The sequence below is a fragment of the Ambystoma mexicanum genome, chromosome 9, assembly GCF_040938575.1.
Source record: "Ambystoma mexicanum isolate Mex_15411 chromosome 9, UKY_AmexF1_1, whole genome shotgun sequence".
Lineage (NCBI taxonomy): Eukaryota > Metazoa > Chordata > Amphibia > Caudata > Ambystomatidae > Ambystoma > Ambystoma mexicanum.
Window position 1 is genome coordinate 826,666,800 of NC_090931.1, and position 25,972 is coordinate 826,692,771.

At 47.4% G+C, this 25,972-nt stretch overlaps 1 protein-coding gene across 1 annotated transcript in view; it reads right to left on the reverse strand.

The window, feature by feature from the left end:
• Positions 1-25,972, reverse strand: part of ITGB2 (integrin subunit beta 2) — a 588,196-nt gene that overhangs the window by 179,857 nt on the left and 382,367 nt on the right. Inside the window, exon 8 of the mRNA XM_069615850.1 lies at positions 20,740-20,835. Coding sequence (XP_069471951.1) covers positions 20,740-20,835 — 96 coding nt within the window. The remainder of the gene's footprint in view (positions 1-20,739; positions 20,836-25,972) is intronic.

Genomic DNA, 25,972 nt, shown 5'->3' on the forward strand with positions numbered 1-25,972 from the left:
TGAATTAATGATTCACTCTGGCTGTCCCTTCTTTGTCTCACCAATGACCAGATCCTAGAAGTACTCCCACTGTTCAGGATCGATACCATATCTTGCCATTGGGGCATCTGCAAGGAGCACCCACTGAGCTTGACCCAATTACAGTGTTTATTCTTACATATCTTACACTGCTGACCAATGGCCTCCGCTCCCAGTCCGGAATGTCTGACAGCACGCAATTGCATTCTTAAAAGTCGCTTAGCTTCACGGAGAAGTAATAGATTTAACCCAGTTTCCATCTCATTTGCAGTCATACCCAACAGCCAATCCCACTCATATCTATTTGGGTCATGCAGCTGCTCCCATAGGCTCTGCAGATTGCAGACCAATAGATCTGGCTCTCCGCCTACCCCATTAAGCTCCACCTTGCCTATTTTCTTCCTAGAATCTTCAGTGATAGTTATGTACAACACTATCTATCTAAACTCTCCATTGGTGAAGGAGCTGATCCTTGGATTCGAAGTACAGTCGCTGGCTGGGGAGAAAAGGGGGCCCTGCTCTAAAGGGGATAAGCAGAGTACTGTGCATTTGCAAGTACAAAACAAGGTGGGTTTTGGGAATGGGAAATGTGGTGGGAAAGAAATTGACTGGGCTACCATAATCTCCTCCCTGTGGCAGAAATTGGTCCCGTAGAGTATCATAGTGTATAGGCACCATATGGGGAGATGAGCGGCTTTGCCTAAAAACATGAAACACTCAGGGAAATAGCCACCTCTTCTCCAACCCGCTTTGCTTGGACAACCTGAGATTAGCCAACTGTATATGCGTACAAGAAACCTGGTTGACCTTCATACCCGCTTTGGATGGTTATAGTATTTTTACCCAACCAGCCAAAGAAAGTGCGGATGGAAGGCTCACAGGTGGTCTGCTTACTGCGATGGAAAATTCCTTGGGTGTGAATGGGCTAACCATCGATAATTTGCCATTTGGTGTTTTGGGGTGGATTTCTCGTCTGCAGACGGCAATGATAAAAATCTTGCTCATCAATATCTACTGGCATAAGGGGCATTGCCGCGGTGAATGCATTTGTGGAGAAAGTATGCTATATTAGTGACGACTGGTCTGGTAGGTTCTTGAATGGGAGAATTATACTGAATGCAGACTGTGATTTCCAACACTCCCCTTGGGATCTTGATGGGATTACCACTGGTCAAATTGGGAAGCGACAGTCCGTGAAAATCTGGTATGTGGGCCTGGGGAGACGAGGTCTACAGCCACCAGTCGGGAGGATGTTTGACCACCTCCCTGAAACTGACTGGCATACTTGGCATAGGGGCAATAGTTCTTCCCTTCTGGAATATATCTATTTAGTCTCATTTCTAATGAACTGTTGTGTGACATTTGATGTGTTAAAAAATCTATGGAGTGATCACTCTATCTTAACGGCAAACTTTGACTGGATATTGAAGTCTAGGGAATGCCGTCTCCAGCCCCGGGTACCAATGTGGCTGGTAATACAGTAAGATGGACAGACACCAGTATATGGTATTTGAACCAGAAACTAAGGGATGCACTCAACTTATACACTTTAGAGTGGAAACTAAATAACTTCAATGCGAGTGAGTTTCAGCTACTTATTAGTTCCCTTGTCTCTGGGTTTCCAACTGGGATTAGTACCAGGGGGAAGGGACCTGCCAGACATACCCATTGTTATAACGAGGAGTTCGCTGCTGCAAAAAACATCATGGGGAGGGAATTGAGACTCATCCACCGTACCAACTTGGATAAGGATTCTCGCTATGAGCAGGCAAGGAAGATCAAGCAGTCTTATCAAAATTACTGTAAGACATTGAAGCATAACCTCTTACAACGTGATACTGAGATTATGTTGGGGATTTTGATTAATGCTGAGGTCAGTGCCTTTTGGCACTTGGTCAATGGGCAGGACCCAAACTATGTAGTTTCCCAATTCAACTCAATTGCTGAGCAAGAAAGGGTACAGTTTTTTGAGAGGAGGTTTGGGCCACCTACTATCCCCTCCGGGGAGGTAGTTGGTTTGTCTGATGACCCTACCTGGGATCCCTACTTAGATATTGATGCCATTCACTCCCTGATCTCTAAATGTAAAAGATCTAGAGTCCTGGGCCCTAATGGTCTAACTAACAATACTTTTAAGGAGGATCCAAATATCTGGGCAAATCTGTTATATTTGGAATTTAAGGACATAGGGCCTCATTACACGGTAGGCGGTAAACCATGGTGCTATTAGCGCCATGGTTCATGCTTGTAATTTACCGGTAGCGCCTTGGAGGAAAGGGGAATTGCCGCCCCATTCCAAGGTTGGCGGGGCGGTAATTCCCCCTTCCACCATTGCCCTTCCTCATTCCCATTTTTGCCCGATAGGGCTCTATGGGAATGGGGAAGGCACTAATTACGGTACCGCAAATTGCGGTACCGTAATTATCTCCACTGGTCCCTTTGTGGGTTGGTTTTTAACGCCTGCAAAAAGCAGGCGTTAAATTCCCCAACCTGCAAAGGGACCTCGTAGTAAGGCGGTAAGGATTTACCGGTACCGGTAAAATACCGGTACCGGTAAACCCTTACCGCCTACCGTGTAATGAGGCCCATTATCTTTACTGGGGTAACACCGGATTCCTGGAGCACCGCCCATGTTGTACCAATCTTCAAGTGTGGGAGCAGGGCGGATCCAACCAACTATCGGCCTATCTCGCTGATTGACGCCGATTGCAAGATCTTTTTGGCTTTCATGCTCTCACATCTTGAAGAGTGGGCTAGAATGGCCCATACTCTTAATCAATTCCAGACCGGATTTAGGAAGGGCCATTCTACCAGCATCAACTGTCTTGTCCTCAAGTGCGTGCAGGAGGTGGGTTGGAGGTCACCTAAGCGTTGTATCTATGTGGCCTCGATTGAACTTTCAGCCGCATTTGATTGCGTGGACCGGGGTAGATTTTGGGCTAAATTGGCTGAGTGGGGCCTGCCAGGGGGGCTCTTGGGACTCATTAGTGGAGTCTATGAGAATTATGGGATTCACAATTCGCCTTAGTCAAAAGGGTGATTTTCCCCGAGAGTTTGATCATAACAGTGTGTCAGACAGGGATGTGTTCTGGCCCCCTGGCTGTTAAACCAATACTTTTCAGATGTTGCACTGTCCCTTGTGAAGAAAGGGTTAGTTGCACCCGAGGTGGGCCAGGTGAAAATCGTTTGGCTTGCAGATGCAGATGACCTCTTGATCTTTGACCTAACCAGGGTTGGTCTGCAGGGGTCATTAAATATCTTTGAGAGCTACACCAAAAATAATGGACTCAACATTAACCGTAACAAAACTAAAATCCTTGCCTTCAAAAAAACGAGGGTGAAGTCCACCGGGCACCTTTGTACTGTTGGTGGAGTCCCCTTGAAACTTTCTGAAAGTTTTAGATATCTGGGCTTCAATTTTGCCGCTTATAAACGGTCCAATATAGCTACTGAGGCCCTGCTTCATAAGGCTAAGCTTCTGGAAGCTCAGATTATTAAGATTGACCGTAAATTCGGTAGATTCTCCCTTAAACCTGCCCTTATGTTTTTTTGAGGGGAAAATCGTACCGAAACTGACCTATGATCTGGAATTAAAATTGGACAAAATGCATAAAACCTTGGACAAAATCGAGGGCAGAATGTGGAGAAAAATCCTCGGTGTCCCTAATGCAGTCCCGTTATCAGCCATACAATTTGAATTAGGTGTTGCATCCCTCTGGGTAAGGGTACAATGGGCCTGTCTGTCTTTATTTTCGAAAATGATGGCTCCTATGCCTGACTCTTTGTACCAACTAACGGGGAGAAACGTGACTTACTCTGCTGTGTTAACTTCCCTAAGGGAAAGATCAGAGCTCATTCTCTGTGACATTGGTGTGAATCTGGAGACCGTGGTCTGTAATCCTATGAAGGTCAAAAAGGCCCTACTTAATTTTGACTGGATCCAGACTACTGATGCCTTCCATTCCTATCCTTTTCTGAACCATCTGGTGCATGAACATATATTCTACCGGGGAATCCTACTTAGGGCACAATGGAATCTCCTACCTTCTAGGGAAATCCAACTAAGGAGGTTGCAAATAATGAATAATGCCTCCAGTTGCCGGTTCTGTATGGGGAAATTAGAGACTCTACGGCACCTGGTTCTGGAATGTGCCCCACTACAGGGCCTTAGAGCTACATTTCTTGCACCGCTTGTTGTAAACCCTCTATGCTTCAATGAAGAGGAGGCCTGGCAGCGATGCCTCAGTATTCGTAGTGTACATGAGAGTCTGGATCCATCTGGCTTTATTAAAAGTCTGAAATTGTAGACGCTGTGTTATAGAGGGCATCTGTGAAGGACCTGCGAAAGACTAACTGTTGGTCTGCTTAACTAGTTTGTAATCCTAGCCCTGTAAATATGACGACATAATGACCTTAATGATAAACTGTGTATATGGAACTTAAAATGCTCTAAGACACCATGGTTTAATTGTTGATATCTTTTATCCCCTCTTCACTTTAGGTGTGGTAGGGGCCAAGCTATATTATTTGCTTTATACTACTTGGTCTTCAATCTACTGGTTCCTTAGGCTCTTTTCCCTTATGATAGGTGAATGCACTGATTGAATTGTACCTTTAATTGGTACGGTATTCTTGCCTCACTGCCTTAGTTGGAATTTGTAATATTTCCATTGTTCTTATTATTCCACTTATGATGGTTAAGTGAGTCTTTCTCTTTTTTCCCTTTTAAAAATGACTATGTTTTTTAAATATGATTGTGTTTTTATATTTGTTCTGATTTTTTTACTTTTATGTATTTGTAAATGTTTAATTAAACCATTTGCAATAAAAAAAAATAATAATATGTCCAACACTTATTTGATTGGGGAGTGATCACTATATTGGCTATCGCTGATGTTCATTCACACCACAAATTGTATTGGTAATGACTCAAAATGTCACCCTCACAATTACGACGGCCGAAAATGCTGACCCCCCCTTGCAACATATACATATGTGGGGGGGTATGTAATATAATGGTAATATGGTCCCCCTGCATATGTATGTGGTGTAAGGGGGGTTTACATTTTTTTTTTTAAAGTCAGCATTTTCGGCCGTCGTAATAATAGTGGTCGCAATAATCACATAGATCCATTTTATTAGCTCATAACTGCTGAAATAATAATCCAGCTAACCCCCCCATCCCCCAACCTCTACCTGCGATGTGAGTCTGCCTGGCCTTCACCCTCGGTTGTCCCATTAAGCATGGTCCTCTCACAATCGTGTAAAAAGGCCAATCAGCGACGGCCCTGCATGTTATTGCGGTCCTGGACCATAGAGCAGGCTGCATAAACGTGGGACATTTCTTCAGAACTAGTATTGTCTTTGCAATAAGCATTACAATCCTCCCCTACTAGTATCCATTCACCATTGCCACATTCAGCCCAGTCAATAAGGATAGGCATTATGGTTAATTGTATCTGTTATATATGAGACCCACCAGAAAGGCCATAATTATTGATTATCAACAACTTTTCCTCCAAGGAAGAAGAAGAGACGGCGACCTCGACGGCCATCACATTTTTCACATATAAAGGGATGGCAATCTGTCGAGCGATAAAACATGAATCCACTTCAACAATCAGACTTCGATAGAGTCGACCCCTATCCCCCCATCAGCCAAATTGCAGAATACGCTGTAACCATCCAAATAAAAATGGTCTAACAACAAAACTTTTTCTGTATCATCAAAACTTGCATTGGTCAGTAGGAATAGGGAGCCTTCTTTGCTACAAAAGTGGCGATGCACCCTTGATTCCATGATCCTACTTTTAGCATTCACGTTCTCCTGCCTGGCTTTTCTGGCGGAAAACCTGCTAGCCAATTCCAGCTGCCACTGCTTTCCATTTCTCCATGTACAGTTCTTCCATGTACACCAGTTGTCATTTTCAAACACTCTGTACCGACAGGCTGCAATTTCTGTCTTTCCTTGGGAGTCGGATGTGACTTTACTGCTTCAATATCATAGCCCATCTTTTGCCAATTGATGACACGCTGCTTTATACGGTCCACTATGTCCCCCGAATAACAGTGAACTCAAGAAGTCATAGTTGCTGGATCTTCATGTAGTTCCACATATTCAAAGTCACATGAGGACCAGAGGCGTAATGATGGGATAGAATGAACTAAGTTTATTAGATATGATCGAATGATCCAAGGGTCCCATTCTTCGTTAAAATTATGCTAATCATGAAGAATTCAGGGTCATGCTTGCTATGACTATGGCTGAGAGGATTGATGCTACTGGACACGTGCCTGTCTTCTACCCCCTTTGCATTTGCGGAGTCTTCAGCAGCCTTTTTATCCATGCTAGCAGCCACTGTGCCTCATCACAACTTGGGTGGTAACGCCGGTGGTATTACCACCGGCGGTATTAGCCCTACCGCCGAACTCCCCGGCGCTAATAGCGGCGGATCATGAGTTCGGCGGTAAAGTAAATTCCCATTCCCCATTGAGCCCATTCGGGAATGCCCCATTCCCCATTGGGCTCAATGGGGAAAATTTGCGCTCTTACTGCCGGCGGATTTCCCGCCGGCGGTAATAGCGCAGATTTTCAGCGGATTTCCTCCCAGCTCAGAGCTGGGGCGAAATCCGCCGAAGTCCTGATTTGGCGGACCCTTAAATCCGGCGGTAATAGCGCTACCGCCGGATTTAAGGGTTACCGCCAAAGTCGTGATGAGGCCCACACTTGATCGTCTTCAACCTCCGACATATAACAAAATGATTTGTCGGTGGTGATGTTAGTGTTGCCAGGCGCTGGGCTGCTGGTTGGCTTCAGCAGCCAACTGGTCAAGGTACCCTCCTTACCATTTAAAGGCCTCGCCCAGCGTTTTGCTTTCCTACGCACCCTTCTACCATTTACAATCGTGGGGAGGCCGACCCTCTGCAGGAACAATAAATGTTTCCTCAGACAAGGCAGACTTAGTGCCACGTTCAGAATTCTGTATAATGATCTGATGCATTCTCTCTCTTCGGGATACATACCACCCCGGGCTGTCACCATCATCAGGGGGGTCTGGCAGCACTTTCGCACTCTCAACCACCACACTTGCTGGTATGACAATGACAACTTCGTTGGTTACTTTCAAGTTCGAGTCAACCTGGTGCATGCCAGCACTGAACACAACATCATTGTCCCTAGAATGGTGTGGCTCATCACTCTTTTTAACTACATCCCTTAATTGATCTAAAATCTGGCCATGCATACGTACTTCTAAATGTATTTTCCTGGATCATTTTAAGAGAATCGGTTACAGCAAATTGTAGCGTGGCCAGAGCAGATGTAGAAGTCCTCAAACTCTCAAGGACAAATATTTCATCATGCGTGCCAGTTAGCTCTACGAACAGTCTTGCTGATGCTGACAAACTGTCAATGTTATTTCCCTCTACTGTATCTGTGAAGACATTCTCCTCCCGTGTCTTATCCTGTGCAGCTATGTTCCCATGGCTGAACCTTTATCAATAGCAACATTCGCTCTCTGCTCATTCCAACCTATTTCGGTTTGCAACAAATAGCAGAGGTTCAAGAGGGATTTACTGTCTACCATTAATTTTTCATCCCCTGACGGCTAGTTACCTTCAGGCTACACGCAGCTGGTACTTTAAATACATTATTGTCAGACTCAGGAGCAAAGAAAGCAGTTATGTTCCCCTTATGTCCATGTTCTGTAGGTGCCTCCTTTGTGTTCGGACCCTGTTCTGAAACGTTGGAAGGTATGCCCAGAGTTGGAGATGTTTCCTTAGTACCCACCCTGATTGTATGTATCTCGAAGCTGTTTGCTACAAAGGGCACAGGCACCCCCTTTCGATGTAGGCTTAGCTTTCATACGTACGGCAACAGTAAGCCATCCCAAGAGCACAAAAGGGGAGACTCACCATCCTTCAAACACAAGTTACTGCCAATGCAGATCTCACACGGACTCGTAAGGACTGCAAAAACTGCCACCTATCGGCCACTTGCTTGTCACGCACGTGCGACGAGCTGGGAAGCTGATTTTTAAAACTCCAGGCACTGTAGATGCACACTGAGCCAGCAGGCAGGAAAAGTCAATCCCAGAGGAACCGCACAGTCTCCAGGTGTGCTGCAAAGACTGCGACTTGTCTGCCACTTGCTTGCCAAGGCCACAGTCCTCTCAGGACCCCAGAATGGCGTCTCGCTTTTCCCACATTCGTGCTCTTCATCACACAAACTTGATCTCCCACCCCAAACTCTCCCCTCCTAACACTCTTGAGTCGATCATACGTCTCCTTCATGTTTTTTGCCCTTTCTTGAACTCTCTCTCTCTCAACCACTCTTCATCCCAATCCACATAACTTGTTCTTCCAAGCTAAGGAGAGCACACTGCAGTGTGAGACTTCCTCCTACTCAACACTTCAAACAGAATGAACCCTGTCGTAGCATGAGGGGCCAACCTATATGCACAAGCTCTCCTCATCACAGCCTCTTCCCAATCTTGCCCACTCAGCCTGACCCCTGCACTGCCTGCATGAGGGTGCAATTGAACAGTTCCACCACACCATTAGTCTCTGAATGATACAACAAAGCCTTGTGATGTGACACCCCAAGCATCTAAAATAAACTCCACTAGTCTAGGCATAAACTGGATACATTTGCCAGTAAACACCTCATCCAGGAGATCCGCAACCACACGAGAATCCGCCTCACCTACTACCTTTACTTCCACCCACTTGGAGTACAGATCCAGCAACACCAGTATGTACCTCCTTCTCCCTCTGCAATCGTTAAGCAGCCCCAACGCCCCATACTCCCATGGCATGGAAGGCAATTCCAGTGGTCTAAGAGGTTGAATATGATTCCTCAAGACCTTGTCTGGTTCTCCACATATCCCACAGCACTTCACCATATCCTACATTTCACCATCAATCCTTGGCCACCAATAGTCACTCCCCAACCTTCCCTTGCACTGTCTCATACCTAAGTGCCTAACCTGGCTCTGAAACTCACTGGCGCTACTACCTTCCCTCCCTTGCACAAAAATCCTCCCTCTACACTCAGTTCTCCACCAACCTTATAGAAGGGTCTCACCAGTTCACTAATATTTTTATTTTTATTGTTATTATTATTATGTGTGTTTATGTTTATGTTTATTATTTGATAATGTGCACAAAACCCAGGGGTAGCTGGGCGCAGCAGGTACAAGGTTACTTGAGCTTAGATTACATACAGAGGACAAAAAGCATAACAATATAGTGCATACATGTTAATACAAACAGTTGGAAATGAAAAACTAACATGTTACAGTATTGAAGGTGTATACAAAAGGTGAATGGGTAAAAGCAGAATAGTCATAGACTGGTTTCAGAAATATCATGGCCGTCGGTGCCGCGCGAATTAGTTGTCGTTGGACCAGAGCCAGTTTTTTACCTTACATCTGAAGTTGGTGTAGGGTAGGTTGGCCCTTAATGCAGTAGGCAATGCGTTCCACGCCTGGGCAGCTCTGACAGGGAAGCTAGCTCCGCCCGCTTTGGATCGTCTAAATCTGGGGGTTTCAAGCAGGAAGTGGTTGGTAGCCCTAGTGTGGTGTCTGGACGATTTTCTGGTCAGTCTGGCCGAGATGTAGGGGGGTGCTGTGTTATTGAGCCCTTTGTGGGTGAGCGATAGTGTCTTGAGAAGGACTCTGTCGCTAATTATTATCATATTATTATTATTATTATTGTATTAATTGAGCTTGGACCTGTCTTCGAGAAGCAACGGAGCACTTTACAGATGTATGCAACAGTACAGATGCTTAACGGAGCACTTTTCAGAGGTAACAACACAACATATATACAGAGGGGGTAGGATACAGAGGGGCACATAGGAGGGGTACAGCTGTACAGGGTGGTGTGGAAGAGAGGGGCACACAGCGCCTGGCGAGTCAGTTGGCGCAAGGGCGATGTGATGGCCTGGGTGTTGAAGAGAAGAGACTACTTGAAGAGGTGGTTCTTGAGTTCTTTTCTGAATTACAGGAGCTTGGACGAGAATGTGATGCTGATGGGGAGGAGGTTCCGTAGTCTTGGGGCTTGGGCAGAGAAGGCTTGATTTCTGGTCCTTTCCTTTTTGCAGCAGCAGATTTCAAGTCTGCACATGTCCTGGCTTCTGGTGGTGGGCTGTCCACAGAGGATGCTGAATTTCTCCACGCGGTAGCTCAGTGACTTGAGGGCGACTGCCTCATAGATGATGCAGCAAGACTTGAAGGTGATTTTTGCGTGCAGTGGGAGCCAGTGAAGGCCGATGAAGGCTGGGCGATGTGGTCGTATCTGTATAGACCCTTGATGAAGTGTGCATGTGGCCGCGTGTAGGACACTTCTCAGGGCCACTATGGTAGACAACGGGAGGCCTGTCATCACCTTGTCCTCTCCTCCCTTCACTCACCCACCTTATAACCTCTATAACTGTGATGTCAATCCCAAGCTCTCTCTCCCACCCTTCCCTCCTAAGCGTTCCCTCACACACAAGGAAAACATCTTCTCCCAAATCTTCATCTTCACACTCATCTTCTCCCATCACTCTCCGCTTGTGACAAGAAATCTACTATAACATTGTCCTTACCAGGAACTGCATGGATGCGACCCACCTCATGATGCTTCTTGACACCCCATCAAAGTCTTTATTTTTATAAATAAATCTGTTTATTGATTTTCCAACAAAACACATAACAAATAAACAAACAAGAGATCGCCAACACTTGGTTACAGCTTGTCAACAGTGCCATAGAGCATACATAAAGATCACAGATGAACCCGGAAGTGGTTAATATCAGGTCGTGGTTCTATCTTATATCTAGTGTGAAGGAGGCCCACCTCCAGGGAAGTGCCCTACCATCCCCCCCATACCTTGTGGAATTTCAGGGGTAACCCCATGCCTTATAGATTCGCTTTTCCAGGGATGCACATCTGTCGACCTCCACCGCCCAACGGCTGAGGCTTGGTCTTTACACAGAGCCCCACATTGCAGCTATGAGCCTCTTCCCCAGTCCCAGCGCTACAGTGAGGAGCGTCTTCTCATGTATGGTGAACTCCACTCCCCCCCGATTCCCAATTAACACCATTTTCGGGTCCTGCGCATCTTGAGACCCCAGCACCCCCAATAACCTATGGATGCATTTCCGCCAAAACTCCTGCATTGAGTCACAACTCCACAACATGTGGCAGAAGGTGTCCTCCGCCCTCCCACACCTCAGGCACACACCACTATCCACCACCCCCCACCTTGCCTTTTGCTGCCCAGGAGCAATATGCTGGTGTAGTATTTGATATTGGATAAGGCAAAGTCGTGCAGCTATTCCAAAATCCTGTGGGAAAATGAGCGCTTCCACCCATTCCTCTGACTCCAATGGACCCACATCTCTCTCTCCCACTTCTCTTTGAGTCGGGACAGCTCCTGGGTCCCAAAATCAGTTAGTACCTGATATAACGTGGAGGTGACCTTAGTAGCTATTGGCCCTGGGAAAAGGTAAGCCTCTAAGGGGGAGTGATTAGGGATCTCCTCCAACGCAGGGAACTGATAGCTGATGGCTTAAGTTAATTGCAGATAACTATAGTATTCCTTGTTTTGTAATTCAAGCGTGTCTTGCAGTGTGTCAAATGAGAGGAGACGTTCCTCCCGTACTACATCCGCGAGGGTCTGAACTCCCCCACCCCCCGATGCTCCCAGCTCACAAAGTGGCCCATTTTTAGGACTTCCAGAATGTGCCTATTATTCCAGAGGGGCTGGTCCAATATCAGTTTCCCTCCCCAACCAATGTCGTGGTGAGCATCAGCCCAGATTTGTCATATGTGCTGCGTCATCCCAGGCAATTCTGCGGTCCCTTTCCTGCCCCGGTATAATACTTGCAGGGGTTTATTTAATCCCATTCTCCACCCCCCTTTATGGGGAAGCCAAGGGTCACCATGAAGCCATTCATTCGCTACCCCTAATTGTGCAGACCAATAATACCTACAGAGCCAGGACAACCCGAATCCCCCTACAAGACTGAGCACTGAAGGCTTTTTTAGAGCAATGCGTGGTTGCTTCCCTCCCCAGATAAGTCCCCAGAGAGTGCCATTGATGGATGTAAAGATCACCTTGGGGACGGGAAGCGGGGTGCACTGGAGAAAATAAAGAAACATCAGGAGTGTCTCGATCTTAAAGAGGGCTGCCTTGCCCAACAAAGTTAGTGGGAGGGATTGCCAATGAACTGTGTCGGCTGAGCATCTGTCTATCACCGGTTGTAGGTTGAGGCAAAAAAACAAAAAAAGTCCCTGGGACTCGGAATCCCAAGTATTCAAAGCCAAAGATTGAGACTGACTATGTTCACTGCCTAGGGATTGCCCCTACTCCCCCGTGGAGGGGAAAAAGGACGTATTTTTGTTTATTCACTTTGAGTCCACAAAAACCCTGATACTCCGTCAGTATGTGTGTCACCTCTGCACAGGAGATGACAGGGTTGTTTATGTACAGGGTTGTTTATGTAAATGAGGAGGTCGTCCCTGTAGAGCGAGACCCAGCTCCCCCTCCCCATGGCCATGTGAATCCCGTCCATTCCGATGCGGTTCTGAGTTTTATAGCCAGTGGTTCTATGGTCAGCGTGAACAGCAGGGGAGAAAAGGGACAGCCCTGCCTGGTCGCCCACCCCAAAGTAAAGGCCCTAGAGGACACCCCATTCACCCGCACCACTGCCTCCGGAGATTCATATAGCAACTGAACCCAGGACGTGAACTGACCCCGAATCCCAACAGGCCTATAAGGTCCCATAAGGTGTCCCACCCCAATGAGCCAAAGGCCTTCTCAAAGTCCACAGCTAGGAACGCTAGTGGGTCTGGTATCACCGAGGCCTGGCTGATGGCAAACTGTACCCTACGCAGTTTCAGCCACGTGGATCTAGAAGGCATGAATCTGAACTGATCTGGGTGTATTAGGGAATCTATCACCCCCAGTAGACGATTAGCTAGGACTAGTACCAGGATTTTGGTCTCCCCATTAATTAGTAAGATAGGTCTGTAAGAGGTGCAGAGTTCTGGTGTTTTCCCTGGTTTGGGGCATCACAATGCATGCTTTCCTAAGATCTGGACGAGATATCCATTGTGTTTGCTTCGCATGAACATGCGTTGCATGGGTCCTACCACTGCCTCTCCCAGTCTTTTCTAGGTTACCACCGGGAATCCATTTGGTCCCTGGAGTCTCGCCAGATTGAAGCCGAGATAGTGCTGTCACAACCTCCTCCTCTATGATCTCAGAGTCGAGTTTCATCGCCTGCTGTTCTGATAGGCGAGGGATCATTATCGAGTCAAGCAAGTTTAACCCGTATGTCCTGGCCATCGTCATTGGGGGGCTGTACAACTCCTCGTAAAAGGACACAAATTCCCCTGCAATGTCTGAGTCTTCCGTTAGCAACCCTCTTCCCTCATCTTGCATGGCCCGTACATACCCCTTACCTCTGTTCTCGCATTGTCTAGGGTCACATTCCTCAGAGCCTCTTGCGCTGTGACTAAAACTTCCTGTGAAGCCTGGGATCCCTATTCCAGGAACTCCTCCTCCTTCCTTACTGCAAGTGACTCAGCCTCCTCAATCTCCTGGGCGTGTTGCCGGAGTTGTGCCGCCACCAGAGAGAGCCTCCCCACCGAAGCACCGCCTTATATCCTTCCCATAGTGTGAACGGGTTGTCAACAGACCCCTCATTTAAGGTGAAGTGTAACTGGATAATCCCTCTAGTACTTCAGCATGCCTAAGTAGTATATGTTGAGGCACCAAGCCGCTCTGGGCTTCGTCCGCCCACTTTTAATCTCTATGTATAGAGTGGAGTGATCCGAGATACCCCTGGCAAGAAATGTCACGGACAACAACCTGTGTGCCATATTCTGTGGGACAAAGAAATAGTCTATCCTTGATAGGGACTTGTACGCATTGAAGAAGAATGAGAAACTAGACTCTCCCCTGTGCAGTGCCCTCTATACATCTACTAGCCCCAATGCTGCCGTGAAAGAATGCAGTTTGGTCGGAAAGGCTGGGTTTCTATTACCCATATGTGTTCTATCCTTGCCCACATCCATAACCTCATTAAATCCCCCCCCCCACCAGCACCCACATGTCTGCATGGTCAGTGATTATTGTTCCTTGGAGGTCATTTAGAATCTCAAGTGTCAGAGGGGGGTATCTATACTGCCACAATGCCCCATTAGTTTGCCCATTGTTCCCCAGTTACTACCACCAGTCGCCCCGTGGATCTGTCTGAACCCTGTGCAGGTGAAATGGTACCCTTTTGTGTATTAAGACTAATGTACACCTGAACCCCCTAGAGAACCCGCCATGGTAGGCCATTGCATAGTTGGACCTTTTGAAAAAATGGCATTCCGTACCCACCAAGTGCGTTTCTGTCAAGAGGGCTATGTCTGGAGAGTGCCTGTTGAGGAATTGAAGCACCAGCCTTTGTTTAATGCTTAAGCCTAACCCTAACCCGTTGACATTCCATGTCAACAGCAATACAGCCCTCTCATGTTCCATCCTTCCCCCAGAGTTGTTTTTTCAGTGCCCGAGTCTGAGCTCTTGCTTCCCATCCCCATGCCCCCCGAAATGTGTTTTGTCAACCTTGTGATCGTTCTCCCATTCCGCCCCATCAGAGTTTCCAAAGCAAGGCGAACTAGTAATAAAAACCAAACCCTAAGATCACTGTAATCTTTTGTGTCCACCCAAACATTGTTGGTGAACTAACAGCTTCCACCATCCCTCCCCGCACTTCCCCCAACTTGAAATACCTGTCGCCCAAACCCTGCACCAAACGGATGTAACAAAACAGTGTCGGCCATCCGTGGGGCATCTATTCTCGTTGCCACTCCGAGGCTCCGTCGATAGTTTATGACCGTAAATGTTCATTTTCGCTCATCCGGCGCGCAACCCCTCATGTCGCCAGGAGTCCCAGCCGTGTCGGGCTAGGCGGTGACTGTTCCAATCATTCATCCATTGGCCCTAGCTCCGGGGCATTGCCCCCAATGTCTGATGTCATGAGGTCATGGGAGTGGAGCGGGCAGGAGATGGTGCCTGTTCCAGGACACGCTGCTGTGGCTCCCTGCGTTTGCCATGTCTGGTGATGGACGCACATTGGTTTCGTGCCCTTCCTATGCTTCCTGCGGAGTGTTAAAGAGAAGGGCTTTTGTCCCATGGTATATTTTTAGCTGTGAGGGAAAGAAGAGGGCATATTTAATTCCGCTGGCCAACAGCTTCCTTTTAATTGCATCAAATGATTGTCTTGCCCGCTGTACCTTCTTTGTGTAGTCAGGGAAGAATCCAATCCTGGACCCGTTGTACGTTATGGGGCCAGTGGCGCACGCCATCTGCAGGAGGGTGTCCCTGGCTCTAAAGTTCAAAATTCTTGCTATTACCGTGCGTGGGTGGGCACCCAGCAAGGGCCTGCCAGTGGGAACCCTAAGTGCTCTCTCAAACGAGAAGAAACTGGAAAAAGAAATGTGTGTCATAAGGTCTGCAAGCCACTGCTCCAGGAAGAGCTCCATGCTAGGGCCCTCTGTTTTCTCTGGCAGACCCAATATGCAGAGGTTGTTCCCTTGTGACCTCCCCTTACTGTCCTCAGCGTGATTTTCAAGGACTCCCTGTTTCTGTGTCACCACCGCCAGTTGCTTCTCCAGACCTCCCTCAGCCACAACCCGCCACCAGACCACAATCATTCAGCTAGAGTTTCTTCCCCACCGCAGGCGAGTGAATTTGGCCCTGTTTCGTTCCCCGTAGGGTACCTGAGCTCAGCCTAGGCCAGTACTGTGTCTGCTCTCAGTTCTTAGGGTGGGCTCCCATTTAGGGTGGGCCCCACCCCCCACCCCACCCCATGGGATCCCTGCAGTGTATGCCCCAATCCGTGCACCAGATTACTCTCTGTTGCAGTGGCATCTACAGGGATGACCCAGGGGGGCACCATCCCCTATTGAGGTTCCCCCAGATCCCTCGTCTCCCCTGTGTCTCCCTGCAATTATGGATCAGTAGTCCAGCAGTAAATGTCTATGGCGCCCCCCACAGCCAGGCATCTTTCATTCAGCTCGGGATAGCCGCTCATTTAGTGAGGAAGCCTGTCTGATGGAATGTATTTATCACCCAGACCACACTGAGAGCCTCCCTCTCTATGACTGAATACCTCCTTTCAACCTCTCGCAATGCCCTGGAAGCAAAAGCCACCACTCTCCATCTGAAAGAAAGCCACATCCAAAACCAATCCAAATGGCATTCTTCGAAACCTAAGGTGTGATAAATGTCGTTAATTCTCACGACGCAGGATGCAAACTTACCTGGTGGTAGGCAGATGTCAAATCCAATGTACTAAAATAGTTCACCCCATCTACCAAACTCACCATTTCCCCTATGTTGGGCAAACCTGTCTGCTACAAAATTCCTGTTAAGTCCTCTAAGAGCAACACAGAGTCAGATCTCCGCACTGACTTTCCTTGCACCAACTATGGGGGAGACCCACTCTGAAGACTCAACCATCTCTCCTTAAGCTTATTCAGCTCTTTCTTCCTGAGACAAATGGGAACAGGCCTCTTACTCCCCACAGGCACAGCAGCCGGTTTCCAACATAACACCCTATCCTTCAGACACCCTATCCTTTCCTCAAAAACACTCTCAAATTCACACTCAACCTTCACTCCTTGGTCAATCACTGACACTAAACCTGGAACACTGGGATCTATGACAAGCCCCATCTCAGCTTGCTCATACCACCCTACAGCAGCCTCTACCTTTCAACACACCAATAGCCACCTCAGTCGACCTGCCTTTGCACTCTAGCTTGCATCTAAATTCTCCCAGAATCTCAATTCTTGCCTGACCATAGGCATTGGCCCTTATCCTGGGATTTCTCAATGCCTTAACCTTCCCTCCAAGTGGCCATGACCACATTTCCCATTCCACTATGGTGTAGTCAGAACCCGAATTTGTGAGCATGGATACATCACACCCATCCACCAACATTTCTGTATGTGGCTTTCTACCCCTTTTTCCCTTCGTTCCAACCCTCCCAACTGAGAAACATACTCCTCTCACATTTCCCATCAGATCACATTCCTCATTCTCATCTTCCTCACACTGGGAGACCTCCTTGACTCCCTTCGAGGAGAAATGAATGTAGCATCTGGAATAGTGTCCCTTCCGTCTTCATTTTCTGCATTGCGCTTTCAAACCTGGGCATTTCTTGGAGTTAGCGAAATGAAAGATGCTCACACAGCTGAAGCACCTCTCAAATGATCTTGCAATTTCTCTCTTTGGTTCCTGAAACACATTCTGGCACACCTCCTTTCTGCTCCTTTCTTCTCCACTCTCTTGTATCTCCCCTGTAAATGGTGCTTTGACCACTGCACACTCCTTCTTTTGTCTCTCATCCCCTTTGTCCCCAATTCTTTCACACACGTCATCATGTGCTCCATCTTCTTTGCAATGTCAAGCACCTCACCCGAACTGGGATCCCCTGTAATGCAAATGACCTCCCTTATCGTATGTTCTCTCACACATAACATGAACTGGCCCCTGACAAGTTCCATGACAGGACACCCCAAAATTGTAATTATTGGCCAATTCTCTTAATCCAGTCACAAAGTTTTCCACTAACTCTCCTTCCCCTTGCTTCTGCATGCCAAATTAATAACGATCCAATATAGGCCTGGACTTTTTCTCGTAGTGTAGATCCAGCTTCCGCAAAATTGTCACATACGCGCTCAAAGACACTCCTGAAGCCGCCCCTTCTTGAACCTCTGTGCTCACAGACTGTTCTGGTAGACTCTTCAGCACCCTCTGTCCTTCAAAATCTACGCTGTGCACTAAAAGCACTCTTTTCCGGTTTACACTATAACTGGGCCCGTGCATCGGCAGCCCATTGTCCTGAAAATCTTCTTTCCATACATCCCATTTAATGATTGGCTCATCAGAATATGGGAGAAACGGGGATGGCAAATGGCTCATCCTAGACAATCTATGCGGTTTACCACACTCAATGTGTCTTTAGTACTCTTTGCCGCACTCCAACCATACAAATTCATGAAGGACACAGTGGTAAATTACATTTTAGAGGAATGCCTGACCTCACTAGGCTGCGCCTGTTCTCACGAGACGTTCAATGATGTGCTGGCTGACTTAAAGATGGCTGCCTCACGGCAATGGGCGTGACAGTGCTCTTGACACACAGCACCCAATCATAGGTTTCTCATCCCTGGATACTGACTCGCACGGCTGCACACGTTGCTTTCACTCACTGCAGCAATGTCCTGAGTGCTCGGTGTCCCTCTCACCACCGTACCTGTGAGCAGCGCTAGTCATTTGGCGGGATTTAACCGGGTCGGAGACCAGCAGTGCAACAACAGACAGGTGTGCTTTAATGAGAGGGGTTCTGTTCTCGGAGCGAAGCTAAGGAAACTCTGGTCTAATCTGCTCTGTGAGACAGAGTCTCCCTTGTTAGAGAAGTTATTTCATTTTCCATCATTACCACCAAACTTTTTCTCTTTTCGCTACGATTGTGAATCCGTTAAATATATATATTTCCTGTAGGATGCAAAAGAGCACCATTAATGACCCATATGTTATTGTGATGGTGGATCAGGAGTTTCCCATACCTTCTGCTCACTTGACAGTATACTCGATTTGACTACTGTCCACAGATTGAGAATAACTCCTGTGTTAAACAGGACAGGCATAAGAAAAGAATTGCTGGAGCACACCTTTTGGAAAGGGACCCAGTCAGACTCCCAACTCGAGCCTCATGAACACATAGGAGTCTTCCAAGGGAGTAGGTTTTTTGAAGCTTCACGGTGGAATTCATTGCAAAAAATGTTGACTGTTTTCCTAAATTAAGTTAACTGTTTTCCCAACAGTTTCACAATTGCTTTTATTTTTTGGGGTGTATATATTTGGCCATGCTGTCCAAGCTAGCAATATTCTTTTACTTCAGATTCTACAGACAAGGATTATTTGTGTTTTATTTGTGGATTATTGGCTGTGGCTGCAAGTCCAAGGATGTCAGCGCAGGGGTTGGTAGGCGGGCCCAGAGGCCAAACTGCCTTGACTGGATGATTGCCTTATAGTGACATCACAGCACAGCCTATGCACAAGGAAGGTCTGTGGCAGTGAGAATGAGCACTTTTGCAGGGCTTCAAATGTTAACAAATTCGACAGGGCACTGCCCTAAACAATTGGGGGCTCATTAACATACAAATAGGATTTGAACATATCTTGAAGTGAAACATGCTATCTTGATTCCGCTGGCCTTCTCCCGTAAGGAGAGTGTGCAAGGCAAAAGTGTATTATTTACCTTTCAGAAAAATCACCTAGGAGGAGAATTTCAGATATTTTTTCTGGGACTAAAAAGGTGCACACCTTTTATAGTCTGCCAGCAATCTATAGCGAAATCTGAAAAATGTGGGTGGATGCTGCCTACCCATGTTTCCCTGAAATTCAGCACAGGGATAGGATAAGGGAAACACAATCTCTCCAGTGCAGCAACCTCTGTACCCACATCCATGTCAAATCTTCATGACTCACCTAAGTGCTGTACATACACTAAAATAACATACATTCAGTCTGGCTCCACCCTTAATCCTGGCTGTAAGCCCTACCCAGCGCTTGCAGCCTGCCTTCACACCTCATGAGATCAGATCATTGCTTAACCTGGATCAGCCATTTAGTGCCTGCTCCAAATTCATTGCATTGGTTACCGATCAAACAGAGTGAAATTCAAAATCTCTTTAAAAAAGAACTGGTTAAATATATCGCGTTTCATGCCCAACTCCAGCCCCTAAGCGCAGGAATGGGTATCGAACCAGTGTTGCTCAGCGCCGTCTTGTTTCCAAGAGCTATCGTCCTTGTACATAAGGCTCTCCACAGTCTTTCACCTGACTACTCACCAAATTATTTCTTTCTTACAAACCGCTTACCGTCATCGACCCAAAATGGACTGTCTCTTTCCAGTTAATTATAAATATTCTAGCGTAAGGACTCTACAAATACATGGCTCAACCTTTTGAAACACTGTCCCTTCATTTGTGGCACACAAGGAACTGCAGTAGTTAATGTTTCGGGAAGATAGCTCAGTGGCAACGTGCTCGCCTTGAAAGCAAGGCAACACGAAACAACACAGGTTCGATGCCCGGGCCGCACTTAGAATCCTCTGGGTATTAAGCGCGTTATAAATAACCTATCATATCAATGAAAACGACTCCAAACCAATACAACTTGAGTTTACTTTGACCTATTCCCCTTTTACTATAACCCTTATTCCAAAAGGCCGTGAAAAAGTAAAGGTAATGCAGGTGTTATACAAGAAATACAACAAAATGAATTATTGACATTTGCAAACACAATCTATGCCGTGCACAAGATACACTTGTGATTTAACACCATGTATAGGTGTAAATATGCATTGCGCACATTTTGTGCAAACCACTGTAGCTAATAATATGATGGCTTATTTTCTCTCTTTACAAAATGGCCCTCAGAAGAGTATACTTAGAATAATGTGTAACCTTAGGCAGACCAAACTGCACATGCGTTGTCACTTTCTGTCCTACGAGTGTCTTTCAGGGGGGCTGCCATAGGGCAGGAACTACTTTTTCTGTTGAACATAGACTGTTATTGATGATATTAATGTCCAGTAACATACAATAGCACAGTGAGCCGATTCATCTGCGGGTGATAAGACACATGATTTCTCTCTTGCTTACCTGGTATGTTGAAACCATTTTACTTGTGACTGCAAAAATGGGCTGAATGTTGTTATCTGCCAGCTTTTGTGCCAGCTGGCCCACTGATGGGTAGTCCTGGTGGAAATAGATGGAGAAGCTTCAATTAGTTCCAGGATGCTTTTTCCTTTCATAGACATCCAGTGAGTAAATGTGATTTTAATATCATTTATATTTGGTGTCAAATCTTCTATCTAGCAAGTAAAGAAGATGACATTATTTTATCTAGTAAACGTTCATTGTTAGACCTACTTATAACATATGGCTCCACCTGTTTAGCTGTTAAACAATGCACATTTCTACCAAGTGACACATAACAAAAGAAAACTACACAGCAAGTAACAAGTAGTGACCCAAATCAGTACATGATAATGTTCTGAGGTGCAACACAAACACATAGGGGGTCATTACAACCTTGGAGGCAGCCATGCCGCTATTTGCGGCATGGCTATCCCCATTCCGGGTACCGGGTCCGGGTTCCTGGAATGGGGAAATACCGGGCCATTCCGACCTTCCAGGGCCCGGTATTTCCCCATTCCAGGAACCCATCCCCATTCCCATTCGAGCCTCCATAGGGCTCAATGGGAATGGCGAGCATGCTAACAACGGGCCTGTTAATAACAGGCATGTTGTTAGCAGGCTGAACTCGTAATGAGGTGGTAGGGGGTTAACGGGGCCGGCAGCTCTACTGGGGCCGTTAACCCCCTACCGCCAAGGTCGTAATGACCTCCATAGAGTGAAAAAAGAAACAGCCCCATGTGGTCTATGTGATGAAGTCCCATGCCTGGTTCTGGGAATTACCAGGACAGTGACTCAGGACACCAGGTTCCACCATGAGTCAGTGGATGTTGGAACTGTGGGAGGTATAGGGAGGATCCCGTGGTCAATTTGCCCTGGTCCCGGCACGAGCCAGGGACAGGCATATTGCCTCATTGCAGGCCAGTTTTAGGGATCCAGTTCCTCCCCACTACACTGGCCCATCAATGCAGGCCAGCACCCTAGTCAGATCCAAATATCCCATACTGAAAAAAAGCGTTCCCTTGAAGGAAGTAATTGGTGAAACTAGCGCATACAGTGCTACTGCTGCCGCTTCATGCAGCACATCAAAGGAGCCATGTTAGTTGAACCGCTCAACACATGACGAGTGCTGCGGTTCCGCTGATAAAAATATTCTGCGCTGCGACTTTCTGAATGTGGAGAAACTGACGCAGGAAGCAGAGTTACATTGCCAGCATTCACCTGCAACAAAATAGTATGCTCTGGAAATAAAGTATCATGCTCCCTGCTCAGGGAATATTTCCATTGAATATGAAAATATAGAAAGCTTGCCCAGTGAGTTTTCAGCCTGTAATTGTGACTCTGGAAACACCAAAGTCTTCAGCTCAGTCGGGGGGCCGCAAGGAGGTTCAGAGGAACAAATATAAAATTCAAGATAGCCGACAGTCCAGATAGAGACTTGGTCCAATTCCTGAGCACAAAGCAGCCACATGTCCACTTAGCGAGGCAAACTAATCACAGCGCTCACTCAATTACCACTCACAGGTGCAGACCCCCAATGGAAAGCCCACCGAGGGGAGGAGGGAACACTCTATAAATGTAAACAGCCCCAGTTGCTGAGTGTGGGCTGCAGGAGCAGCAGCCCCATCTTTGGAGAAGGCTGCAGACTGGAGAGTGGTGGAAGAAGCAGAGTCTGGAAGGACGGCTGGAGAGGTGGTTGCAGTGGAAGAGGTGGTCATATCAGGAGGGGAGAATGAACACAAGGAGGTGGGAGTGGTAAGTGAGATCCAGGGGGTGGTGGTAACATCAGGAGTTGAGAGCAGACACAAGGAGGTGGTGTCAGAAAAAGAGATCAAGGTGGAAGTTGTAGCACAAGAGACAATAGTGATGTGGTGGTAGAAAAAGAGACACAGGTGGAGCTGATGACATCTGAAGGTGGGAGGTGGCAAAGAAAGGTGACAGGAAGGAAAAGCTTGAAAAAAAGGTAAGAACAGAGAAGGAGACAAGTGAAGTGAAGTGGAGGTGATCAAATCAGAAGCAGGACCGGCCCAGGAGTAACAGATAATGCCAGGATCCAAACCTACAGAGGAGATAGTGGAAGGCAAAGAGCAGTGCATAGAATGCACGGGCCAGGATGAGGCGCAGATATGGGGGCCCAGGAGTGATACCAAACCAATTACATTAGTGAAGAGAGAGGCACAGATGTGGTTGGAGGAACGTGAAGAAGATCAAAGAATGAAGGAGAGAGAAAGACTAGCAGATAGATAGCGAGACTAGAAAGGTTCCAGCTTGCTAGAGCAGCCCTACAAAGCACCCGACGGTGGGAGGAGGAACAAGACAGAGACAGGGAGGTTACCCTGAGATCAGAGATATGAAGGGGAAGAAATCCGGGTACTCTCAGCCTGACACAGGGACCCTTCTCCCTGCTGACCACAACCACTAACACGTCTACTTGCAGAACATGGTGCCACAGGCAGTCGTGGGATATGGGAGCCTCGAAAGCCCAACACTAGCTAGATTGAGCAAGAGGGTTTGGCACACCTGTAACAGTTGCATTGCTTGGGTAGGGCCTGCGGGGGGGCACTGGCCTCCCCTGCAAAATGTTGTGCCCCTTTTGTGCCCCCCTCCCCAAGGACTGGTGGGGACCTGCCCTGAGAGTGTTGCCAAGTCCGCTTAAAGTGGGCATGTTGACTTTGCAGCAAAGCCCATTACATCTCACAGCTGAACACAGCTCCTTCACTGGCCTGCACGCTGCCCTTTATCCTGGCCTTAATGGCCTGCAATTACTCATTTGTCTTATGTCTTATCTAATGGGTTCTATAATCCATCTGAGAGACTCCTAACAGCTGGCTTACCTAGTACATGGGTGTACACTTACAAGATATTTAAAGTTACACAAGAAAGCTTCAAAGTTAGTAATTAAGTCTCCTACTGTAACATGAAAAAATCGGATTGCTTCATAGGGATAGTTAAATGTTCTTAAAAAGATGCACAACAAGCTGGAAGTTTGTGGCAAATGTAATGTTTATCCTAGTGACTTTACTACAAAACCTTTGTTAATGATTCTTAAAGTGAGAAAAGTATAGTTGTGTAAAAGGATGGCTTTTTTCAGGCTTGCATTATTTTGCATTCTGCGACTTCCATTTTTCCTTTTCGGGATTTTGAAAATAAAAACTACACCAATATTCTTTTGACTTAACATGCTTCACTAAGGATTTACATATTATAAAGTTACTTTAATTTGAGATATGTGTATTTTGCAAGCAAACGATCAGAACTCTCAAGTTTCCAGTGGCTGGACATCATAAGGCCATCCGGTCCTGTTTTTCCCCCTTTGGATTCTGGGACTATTTTGTTCTATCCCATTCGAAATTTAGGAAAACTACATATCTCACAATTACAAGCATAGACAGTACTGGCTCGCCTTCTCACGCATGCCCATGTGGAATGTGATCACTCTGCTCTATTGGGTAGTATTATTGTCGGCTTTGAAATCCAAAATGAACATATTTGTGGCAAGTGGAGCTTGAAAGTTATGTGTTTAAATGGCTAAAATGTAGATTGGGTTAAAATCCCAGTTTTACTGTTTAACCACAGTGTGTGATCCAGGGCAAATAATGTAATCTCTTCATGGCTGTACGTGGCCTGCACACCTCTTTGTCTTTAGCTCCATAAAGTGAGTGTGTTCCCCCTTTGCCGCCCGACCCCCTTTGTCTTAATTAGGCCCGCTTTTGGGCTGAATCTGTTTGCCAACTGCTCCCTGCCCTTTCCTGGGCCCCTTCCCCCGACACCAGCTTCCTCTTGAACCCTCCCGCCCGCGTCCCACCTCTCCCCCCCCCCCCCGATTGGCCAACCTTATGTGAACTGCAGCAAGGGCCTAGCCCCGCCGTATGTGGCCCCGGCAAACCACTTTTATCTTTAGCTCCATAAGGTGAGTGTGTGCCCACTTTGCCGTCTGACCACCTTTGTCTTGATTAGGCCTGCCTTTTGGGCTGCATCTATTTGCCAAGTGCTCTGCACGCTTTTCTGGGCCCCTTCCCCGACACCAGCCTCCTCTTCCAACCCTTGCGCCCGCCTTCCAGCCCTCACCCCTCCACTCGATTGGCCAACCTTATGTGAACTGCAGCAAGGGCCTAGCCCCGCCGTATGTGGCCTGCAAACCACTTTGTGATTAGCTACATAAGGTGAGTGTGTGCCCCCTTTGCCACCCAACCCCCTTTGTCTTAAATCGGCCTGTCTTTTGGGCTGAATCTGTTTGTCAAGCGCTCTGCGCGCTTTTGTGGGCCCCTTCTCCGACACCAGCTTGCTCTTCTAATCCTCCCAGGCGCCTTCCATCCATCCCCCCTCACCCTGATTGCCCAACCTTGTGTGAACTGCAGCGAGGGCCTAGCCCCACCATACGTGGTCTACACACCACTTTTGTATTTAGCTCCATAAGGTGAGCGTGTACCCCTTGGCCCGCCGACCCCCTTTTTCTTGATTAGGACTGTCTTTTGGGCTGAATCTGTTTGCCAAGTGCTCCTTACGCTTTCCTGGGCCCTTACCTGACACCAGCTTCCTCTTCCAACACTCCTGTCCCCCTTCCCTAGCGCCCCCCCCCCTGATTGCTGATTGTCCAACCTTATGTGAACTGCAGCGAGGGCCTAGCCCCGCCGTATGTGGCCAGCAAACCACTTTTCTATTTAGCTCCATAAGGTGAGCGTGTACCCCCTTTGCCACCCGACCCCCTTTGTCTGGATTAGGCCTGTCTTTTGGGCTGAATCTGTTTGTCAAGTGCTCCGCGCACTTTCCTGGGCCCCTTCCCCGACACCAGCTTCCTCTTCCAACCCTCCCGCCCGCCTTCCATTCCTCCTCCCTCCCCCCGATTGTCCAACCTTATGTGAACTGCAGCGAGGGCCAGCCCCGCCGTATGTGGCCAGCAAACCACTTTTCTATTTAGCTCCATAAGGTGAGCGTGTACCCCCTTTGCCGCCCGACCCCCTTTGTCTTGATTAGGCCTGTCTTTGGGGCTGAATCTGTTTGCCAAGCACTCAGCACGCTTTCCTGGGTCCCTTCCCCTTCCCCAACACTAGCTTCCTCTTCCAACCCTCCCGCCTTCCATCCCTTCCCTCTGCCCCCGATTGGCCAACCTTATGTAAACTGCAGCGAGGGCTTAGCCACGCCATATGTGGTCTGCACCTGGACACCACTTTTGTCTTTAGCTCCGTAAGGTGAGTGT